The sequence below is a fragment of the Volvox carteri genome (assembly GCF_000143455.1).
Source record: "Volvox carteri f. nagariensis unplaced genomic scaffold VOLCAscaffold_21, whole genome shotgun sequence".
Lineage (NCBI taxonomy): Eukaryota > Viridiplantae > Chlorophyta > Chlorophyceae > Chlamydomonadales > Volvocaceae > Volvox > Volvox carteri.
The window spans coordinates 1,015,437-1,025,053 of NW_003307564.1; the positions used below are offsets into that span (position 1 = coordinate 1,015,437).

General features: G+C 53.9%; 3 protein-coding genes across 3 annotated transcripts in view; 2 read left to right on the top strand and 1 right to left on the bottom strand.

The window, feature by feature from the left end:
- Window positions 1-4,106, top strand: part of VOLCADRAFT_91502 (uncharacterized protein) — a gene marked incomplete at both ends in the record, with an annotated part of 11,441 nt that extends 7,335 nt beyond the window's left edge. Inside the window, 6 exons of the mRNA XM_002950928.1 lie at window positions 525-600; window positions 1,579-1,641; window positions 1,946-2,041; window positions 2,592-3,505; window positions 3,926-3,983; window positions 4,023-4,106. Of these exons, the coding sequence (XP_002950974.1) occupies window positions 525-600; window positions 1,579-1,641; window positions 1,946-2,041; window positions 2,592-3,505; window positions 3,926-3,983; window positions 4,023-4,106 (1,291 nt within the window). The remainder of the gene's footprint in view (window positions 1-524; window positions 601-1,578; window positions 1,642-1,945; window positions 2,042-2,591; window positions 3,506-3,925; window positions 3,984-4,022) is intronic.
- A 1,982-nt stretch (window positions 4,107-6,088) lies between these two features.
- Window positions 6,089-8,264, top strand: VOLCADRAFT_91503 (uncharacterized protein; the record flags this gene model as incomplete). The annotated part of the gene is made up of 3 exons (XM_002950929.1): window positions 6,089-6,274; window positions 6,658-6,809; window positions 8,177-8,264. 3 exons carry the CDS (start codon window positions 6,089-6,091, stop codon window positions 8,262-8,264), a joined length of 426 nt encoding a protein of 141 aa, XP_002950975.1.
- Window positions 8,265-8,900: 636 nt separating this feature from the next.
- VOLCADRAFT_91504 (uncharacterized protein) overlaps window positions 8,901-9,617 on the bottom strand; it is a gene marked incomplete at both ends in the record, with an annotated part of 8,337 nt that continues 7,620 nt past the window's right edge. The window contains 2 exons of the mRNA XM_002951025.1: window positions 8,901-9,012; window positions 9,380-9,479. Of these exons, the coding sequence (XP_002951071.1) occupies window positions 8,901-9,012; window positions 9,380-9,479 (212 nt within the window). The remainder of the gene's footprint in view (window positions 9,013-9,379; window positions 9,480-9,617) is intronic.

Consider the following 9,617-nt stretch of genomic DNA (forward strand, 5'->3'; position numbering starts at 1 on the left):
TGGACCCCGTGTGTTTTGGGTGGGTGTCTCACCCCGGGGTGTGGGGGGTTTGGGTGGGGTGTGGGGGGTTTGGGTGGGGTGTGGGGGGTTTGGGTGGGGTGTGGGGGGTTTGGGTGGGGTGTGGGGGGTTTGGGTGGGGTGTGGGGGGTTTGGGTGGGGTGTGGGGGGTTTGGGTGGGGTGTGGGGGGTTTGGGTGGGGTGTGGGGGATGGGACTAGCAAACCAAGAGGAGGGTAAAGGGGGAGGGGGGGAAAGAGAGCGATGGAGGCGGGCAAGGTATGGGTGGTGTGAATCCTTGAGCAGCAGTTGCAGCAGCCGTTACTCGACCGTTGCTCCATAGTTCCTTTTTGTGGCCCCTTCACACTCCTTTATTTTTTATCCTCGAGTTTACTTTGAAGAAGTTGGTAATATAATAAATATGTATATAAATATAAAGATATGTCCCTCCAACAACTTTCCTTTCCTTTCAACCTCCCCGCCTCCCCCCCCTCCTGATCTCATCTCCCTCCCCCCCGTCGCGGACAGAATGTTCCTGCCTTCGCTTCTTGCCAACTTCATTTACCGGCCGCCTAGATCCAGCAGTTTGCAACACTGGATTCAGGTACGGCAAATAGCGAAGGGGGAAAAGGGAGAGATGGTGGGGGTGGGATATTATAATATAGGGATGAAGGTTTGTGTAAAGTGTGTACGTACAGATTTTCTCAAACCATGCGATGAGATACAGACCTGCCGTACATCTCATCGTTGTACGACAGTGGCTTGTGTACAACACAGTGGCTTGTGTTGTACAACACACGGCTCATTGTCGGATGATTAGACCTCGTACGCCGCACAGGTCCCTTTTTTTAGAACCCACTACCGCAAATTTGAAGCGCAGCCGCCCGTACAATCGTTAATTGGACCTTAGTCGGTTGGAAAAGGTAAAAGTCTCAGATAAAGAAGAAAGATACGACGGATACGATTGAGCACATCGCGGGGCGTCCTAATGCGACTATGGATAGGTTCACGTGGCTTCATAGTCATTAGTACTCCTCTAATCGCGTAGTTGCAACGGCTAACCGCTAACCACCCAACTGCTAACCACCCAACTAACAGGACTCTGTACGGGCTTTCGTCTCACGGGACCTCCATTGCGCCGCCGCCATGGCTCGTCGCTTCTACTGGTCCGATCTCAACCTATGGCCACATGTACGACACCGTACGACAGGACTGTTGTCTGCAGCATCGTTGTTAATATATAGGAAAAGTTCAGCTCCGCCGTGCTGCTAGAATTTTTCTGCGTTTTTAGGTTTGTAATTTGTAAAAATTTCCTAAGATACTTTCTACTAAGATATTAAAAAGATGTTACGGACGACGTTTTTTGCCTTTATGTCGTGCGGTACGGCATGCAACCTTGATCCTTCCTTTCCCGCGTTATTGACAGCGTTATCGTCTGGTCAAAGACTCTGTTTTCGATCACCGGAATATTCCTATAATAATTCGCGATTCACATTTTTTTTCGACCTGGTGACGTATTTAACCCTTAGGTGCCGACTTGCGTACCACGATCATGTATTTGTGTACGACATCCCCCCTACAGGACGTACCCTGTCGTACACTCGTGACCATGGCTGGCGGTGATGAGTTGATTCACGTGGGAGCGGTGAGGAGAACCTCCACTGCAGGAGGGGGGGGGACGGGGGGGGGGGGGACGGAGGGGGAAATGGGGGTGTGGGCGGTCCAATTTCAAACGCGATGTAGGAGAGGGGGGATTTGGAGGGAACATGCCGTACCTTCTCCACTAGTAACGGACGAAATCTGGTCTTGGGCCAAATAATATAATGCTAAAGGTTCTACACACCCCGAGAATCCAGGTTTCGTAATGTTTCAATGTTAATACTTTGCTTATATATGTATAAAATTGATGTGTTCTCCTACGCCCCCTACCACCACCCCGACCGCCAAAGGTGATGGAGTTCGTTCGCCACTACGCGGCCAAGGTGCTCTTCCATCCGGAACACTGCCACGCGCAACTGCTGTTGGACCCCACTTGGCAGCAGCAGGTGAGTACGGCATGTACGGCAGCTTCGGAAACCCAGGGCAGTTGTACAGTATGTATGATGTGTGAAACAGGGGGGTGTATCTTCGCCCGTGGCAGCTACCCTGCGAAACCCTGCCTTCCCCGGTATTTCGGGGCACCCTCATCCAGTCACCCTAGCCGACTTCTCAGTGGATCGCTCAGGTTTCGCACCCACCACCAGCATCCAACGGAATCTGCCGGGTCGACAGCGGCCCAACTCCATTCCTGGTCGGCTCGCAGGTTAACTTTATCCCAGGTCACCCCACCGTCCATCAACTAGGGGCGCAATGCCTTCCACCATCGGAAGGATTTTCGACCTTGACAGGTCTCGATCCTGGGATCTACCGGGGACAATGACCGCGCATTACCAGTAGTGCCAAACCCTAATGTATGCATGTGTGTATAAATGGTGCATGCTTGCATGTATACACATGTACACATATGCAAGCGCACATAAACATGCACGTACGATATTCTCGTGCATTATTTGCGTTAAAATATATTTGTGTGTTTGTGAACCTACGTAAACGCAGCTGGTGGCGGATGTACGGTCCATGGCGAGTTCGGGTCTCGGAGCTTCCGGAGCTCGAGAGGTGCAGCGTCGCCTCACAGAGCAACAGCCGCTGCAGCCCCTGGCGGCGACGACGCCGGCGGCGGCGGCGGCCGCCGCCAAACTGCCGCAGCGGCGAATGACGGTTTCGGAGCTTCAGCGGCTGCTACGGCAACAGGCGCTGCAACAGTGGAAGGGGGGAACCGGCAGCGGCGGAGGCGACGCCGTACCGAGCCACGTTGGCGGCAGCAACGGTGTGAACACCGCGTCCGCCGTACGGAGGCGCTGGACACACGGAGCCCTTGGCGACAAGCTCGTTGGGGTTACGACGGAGTACGACAGCGGTCGAGGTTTTTTCGGAGGCATTTCTGAGGAGCGGTCTATGTCACCTGACGACATTGCCGCCGCCGTCGGCAACGGATCCTTGACGCAGCTGGCCTCGTCGTCTGTGGAACCGCCGGCGTCGTACGACATCCTGGCCCGCCGTACGGCAGACGATGAGGCCGATGACAGCGCAGAGATGACGGAGGCAGGCATGGCGGCGCTGGCGGAAGACCTCCGCCGCTGCATTGGCAACTCACGGGCTGCCGCCGCCGCCGCCGCCGCCAAAGGCACATTGTTGCCTCCGCCGCCGCACGGGCTGCCGCCGCAGCAGCCACCGCCGCAGTCGCTGCAAACTAATCGAAACGGCGGCGGCGCCGCAGCCGAGTTGGACAGCTTGGCTGGGAAACCAGCAGCGGTACCGCCGCCGCTGCCGTCGTCGTCGCCGCCGCCACCGGCGCCGCTGAAAGGTGGCGGCGGCGGCGGCAGTTGCGGAATTGACGATGACGTCAGCTTGGGGCCGCTGCGGTGGCTGTCCGCGTCAGCGACGGCGCCGCCGCCTGACTTGGCAGCCAGGTACGACGGCTTCCAACCACTTCTCACCAACCGCTTCTCAACGGCTCTCCCATCCCGCCAACGGTTGCTCCGTCTCGAATCTGTTTGCCGATGAGAGACAGCTGCTGCTTAACAGACCTAAGCGCGGAATCCATCAAGTGAGCGAGTTCTTTGACGAAATAATATTTTTAGGCAAATTAATATCTAATTCTTTTTAACAATTTAATGTTTTTAGGCAAATTAGTACGCTGATTATTTATGAATCGGGCACATGATACCCTTTTTCTTTCCGCGGAAAGAACCTTCTCCGCCCTTGCCTGCCTGACTGACTGACTTGACTGACTGACTGCCCCGGGCCTCCCCCTCTTTCCTCCCCCTCTTTCCTCCCCCTCCCGCGCCCTCCCCGCTGTCACCGCCCTGCGGGACACCCACCGCGCGCAGACGGGCCTGGCCGGACCTCTGGGACCGACGGCTGCTGTTAGAATTCGAGCTGGCGGAGGTGGGACTCAACCATGCCGTACTCATCGCGGCGCCGCAGCCGACGGCAGCGCCGGCGGCGGCGATGCAGGAGCCGCCGGCGGCGGCGGAGCCGACGGGGACACAGGGCGGGGGAGAGCGGTAGGGGAGAGAGTGCCGGCGGCGGGCGGCCGAGGAGGCTTAAGGGGGGTTTCTCCCCTCCCCCTGGAGGGGGTGAGAAGGGGGGCGAGGGGAAGAGAAGAGGGGTGTAAAACCTGGAGACACCTCCCGAGGTACGGCGGGGAGACTCTATGAGGGTTTCGTGCTACCTTTCTTCTTGCGTCGAGCCGCGGCGGCGTCGGCAGCGCTGCCGCCGCTGCTGGGCGGCGCCAATTTGAAAATTGAAACTTTGGGTTTTTGCCCTCACCACCGAAATATATTGAGGTTCGACAAAATTTGGAATTCTTTGTCCTGGATTGAGTTTTTTTGAATTGAGGGAAGACGATGTTTACATGTCGTTAAAATTTGGTTGTGAAAAATGGGTCGCTAACTGATGATGATTGTCGTTGTTGGTTGCCGGTTGGACGGGGGATGCAACGGTAATATGAAGGGAATGTGAGGGGAGTACGGCAGGAAGAGCCGAGAGAATGGGTGGAGGGCTACAAGAAAACTTGAGTGTGTCTTTTTTAGCTGTATTTTTGGGGGAAGACTAAAAAGGGGGAAAGAGGGGGGACGTGAGATCTGTGAGGTTGCGGGGCGCCCTGCTGTATGCGCCCCTCCTGCATGCGGCCCTGCTGCATGCGGCCCTGCTGCATGCGGCCCTGCTGCATGCGGCGCGCAAAAGGGAGGTAAGGAATAGAAGGGTGTGTTTTTCAAATCTGCTGGTTTGGGCCGGGGGCCTTGGGCTGGGCTGGGGCGAGGGGGAGAGAACCGACAGGAACCAGCAAGACAGGATCGAAGGCTGCTCTGTAGGGGTAGTAGTCCTTCATTCTGCAGAGGCGCCATCCGCAAATTAGCACACGCACGACGCCAGCTAATAAATACCGGTTGCGAATGCTAGTAGTAGTAGTTGTTGTTGTAGTTGTAGTAGTAGTAGTAAGTACACTTACGGTATAAAGAATGGCGCTAACAATAATAATGAGATGTGCGGGGTCGTTCGCTAAAAGTATATTGGAGTGGAGCATGGGATTTGATGTATGCTGCAACACAACGGCAACGCTGCAGCTGCACTTCACTTTTTCTCTGATGCGATAAAAAGGCGGCGGTGGTGGCGGCGGAGGCGGAAGCGGGACGCGGCCGCCTCCCCCTCCCCGTGCTTCCCCCTTACCCTCCATGTCAATGTTTGGCGACTTTGGATTTTTTGAGAAATGCTGCAAGAAGGGCTGCTGTTAAATGTCTCTTGAAATGTTTTCATAAGAAATCTTCGCGTTGTTGTTGTATATGTTGTGTTGCGCTTAGTTAAAAAGAGCGTTTGAGAGCGGTCTGTTTGGTCATTGAAATGCATGGTTCATTGAAGTTCAAAGTGCATTTGGATTCCGTCCTGGAGATTTCGTCCAAAGGATTTTATGTAGGTGTCATAAGAGAATGTTCTTTACTTTGTCCTCCATAAAAGGAGGCTTTTTAGGGATTATTGGAATTTGAGGTTGGAATTTCAGGACAATTGGCGGACGATCGTTGGGAGCGAGGCAGGCAGCGTGGGGCTGGTGGTTTTCGACGTAAACCATCATCGCTGGCTGCAATCTGAATGAAAACCAAACAACGAAACGAAAGTGGTTTTTTACATTTCGACTAGATTTTTTTTCTTAAGTCGGTCCGTAGTTTGGGGGATGAGTATTGTAGTACAGCGGATGTGCCAGTACGGTAGTACGATTTCGTACAAGCGAGTGCCCTTACAAGGAATGCTGCAACCGTACGATGTGTGTACGTGTGTTGTCTTCCCTGCTGAGTTTCCCGCGAGGCTAGGATACGTCCTTGGGCAGCCCGCGCTCGCTCGCTCGTTCGCTCGCTTGTGCATGTTTTGGATTGTTGGATTGTATTTTCCTCGGGTCTTCCTGGAAATCCACCCATTATTAGTTTTCTCTCGAGACTCTTAAGGAATATCGACATGTAGGGAGGGGGGGGAAGGGGGTATTTTGTGTGGTCTTTCGTATGCACGCCGAGTATGTTTCCATCGCGAGCACCGTTGGGGCGGCGAAGGGCCTTCAGTACTCAGCAGGTCTCGATGGCGACCGGAGACCGAGCGACGCCAAAAAGGATATGTGTGTGGATGTGTGGACAGTTGCTGATGGGTTCGCCTGTGCGGTGTCCGCCACGTGGGCGAGCCCTTTGCAGCTGGTGGGGTTCGAAGCGGTAAACGCCGCCGCCTTCCTTAATCGTCATTGGCTGGCGGCGTGGCGAGTTCGCGGCTGTGCCACTGCGCGCGTGGCAGGGTTCATGATAATAATGTTCCCTTGCTTCGAATATTGCATCGCCGTTCCTTTTCGTCCTTAGCTTTCACCCTAACAATCCATCACCATTTTTTCAGAAATCCAGAAATGCAACAAATATATTGTCGGCTCGCTGGTTTGACCTTTTGGTCCGTCGTTTTATTTTACCTTTTAGTAGTCTTGCACGCGCGCCTTGCCTGGCCTTGTTAGAGGACCGAAATCTTTAGGAGATGTATATGTCGCCAGGCAGGCGTGCTGTGCTGATACACACACACACACACACACACACAGGAACTTGCATGCCGCCGTTGCACGCTGTTGCATGCTGCGGCTTTGCTGCTGCTACATATACAGCTGCGTGCAGAGGCGCAATGTATACCTATATGCTGCCCTGCAGCTGCCGGGCCGTTCGAAATCCTAGGTATCATGAACTTTTTGTTGAGGTACGGATTAGTAGTGCGACGACTATATCCCTTCCTAAATCCAACCCTGCTCCTAAAGCCATATGCTGGGACTGAAAACAGCGCAATCACTAAGTTTGTTGCGGTCTATTGCATTCTTCTGTTGCGATTGTAAGCAGATATCTGGAAGCTACACACCACGACGACCACAACCACAACCACAACGACGACTCTTTTTTGGATCGAAAGGATTTTCCTCTTTATATATGCAACAAGAGAAGTACTTCGCTGCGTTTATCAATACAAAAATTCAAACCATGCAATAATAATAATAATAATAACAATAATAATAATAATAATAATAATAATAATAATAATAATAATAACAATGTGAAATGACATGTACAGACATGTATATAGCCAAACCGTTAATACATCGTCTGCGCTGCCACGTGGATTTACTGACATTCTCTCACGCGCGCGGTATTAACCGCAAAGCGAGAAGGAGAAGTACTCCTTACATCCTGACGGCAGTACCGTCACGCGCGTTATCATGAGTACCAAAAGCACCAATGCCTTAAGAGCGGAGAACCGTTCAAAGCACACAGTGATGTCATCCGCGTTTGCGTCCGTGGGTGAAGCAGCAAAGACAACTTTTTGGCAACTGTTGCTGCTGACATTCGAGCGTAAAGACACACACGCACACACTTGGAAAGACACGACTTCGGGACGCCCCGCCCCGCCCCGCCTAGATATCTATATAGGCTGTGGCGCTCCCGATCCCGGCCAGAAGTCCTGTGTCTTTTCACACATGTTTTTTCCTTCCGTCTTTGCATGTGTAAATTGCAACTCGTGCAACAAATGTAAAGCATTCAAGTACGACAAACCGTACGACATCTCCCCTCGAAAACTAGTGCTTCCACCGAAAATATGCTTTTGGCCCTGCATGTGCGCACAAAATGCTTTTGGTTAAAACCAAAATACCCTTTCCCTATCCCCATCCACACCCCAAACGAATAAAAAGCCTCCAGCTAGAACCGCTGCTGCTGTTATTCTCCTTCAACTTCTCCCCTTTCTTTTCCATTTCCCACCACCACCACCACCACCACCACCACTACCACTACCACCACCACCAATACCACCACCACCACCACCACCCACCGACCTACGCATACTGCTGCGACAGCTGCAGCGGCTCCCAAGACCCCCCGGCCGCTCCTCCGCCGGCAGGGCCGTGGGGTAAAGCCCTAAACGCCCGGTGATGTGTGTAGCGCCCCAAGCCCCCTAAACAGTACGCGGCCCTAGCGCGGCTCTGCCCGCCGCCGCCACCGCCCCGCCGGCTCTACCCCGCCACTGGAAGGGCCGTCCCCACTCCCCCTTTCCTCCCTTCCTCTCATCCCCCTGTCCAGCTGCTGGCAAGGGCAATATTCGCCATCCGGAACCAACGGTCACCCAACCAGAACCAACCAACAGAGTATTAGGGACTGCACCGCCTGACACCTCTCACAACAACGCCCGTCCACACACTCACATAAATAAAAAAACCTTTGTGCACCCCCGCTCTCCCGTTTTCCCTTTCTCGTCGCCTCGCACACCCCTATTTCACAAACCCCATGCCCCCTCATTGCGCTGCTCCCGTACCCACGGGGCATACGACACTCATACCCACCCCGTCACGCCCGCTGCCTCTCCAGCCATCTTCCAATAGCTGCCGTACATGCAGTACGGCATGGGGAGAAAGATTACGGATCGTCGCGCAACCAGCCGCCGCCGCCGCCGCCTTCGGTGTAATCATCGCTGCTGCTGCCGCCCTCGCCGTCGCTGGCGCTGCTGCAAGCATCCAGAGCCATAACGCTCCGCAGCTGCTGGGCTCGTGCGATAAGGCGGGCCTGACGGTCAAGTACGGCGTCGGAGGACGTACGGCAGCAGAGAGGAGGGGGGCCAAGGATGAGGATTCCAGGACGGAGTTGAATTTGAGGATTGGAGTTAGTTGGCGGTTTAGGGCTTAGGTTAATTAGAACTTAGAATTTAGAAAACATACTAAAATTGAAGTAGTGGAAAATGAGAGAGAGAGAGAGAGAGAAAAGGGAGAAACCGGGAAAATAAAAAATATAACAAAACGAAGCCAGGATCCTAAATAAGACCTACTTGCGGGTTGTGGCTCAGGGCGTGCGACCTCGCCGCTTCGGCAGCATCGTCGGCGAGCTGCTTGCCCTTGCGGCCCGGCCCAGCCGCAGACTTGGATCTGTGTGTGTTTTGTGACCACGTACACACCACCCGGCGGAGGGGGATGAGGGGCGGGGGAGGGGAAGAGAAATCATAACAATAGTGATAACAATGATAAATGGTATTTTGTATAATTAAAAAGAAAAAATCATCATCATCATCATCATCATCATCATCATCATCATCATCATCATCATCATAATAATAATAATAATAATAATAATAATAATAATAATTAGAAGAATGATAATAAATGATAATAAGAATAAAAGTAACGATGATGGTAATGGTGATAAGTATGCAAATCTGGCGTAGGAGTCACATTAGGGGGTCACAGCAGAACTTGGGGAGATTATCTCGGGGAGGCAAACCAGTCGTACACTCACCGGGAGCGCAGATGGAAGGCGCGAGAACGAATGGCGCCCAGGACAGCGTCCATGCCGCCGCCGCCGCCGCCAGCGGCGGCGGCGGCAGCAGCACGGTTTGCTGCCGGTGACGCCGCCGGGGATGCGGCAGCGGCGGCGGCGGCAGCGGCGGCTCCCGGTGACTGTCTTGTGGGCCGCAGCTGAAAGGCGCCGGAACGGATGGCGTCAAATACGGCATCCATGCCGCCGCCGCCGCCGC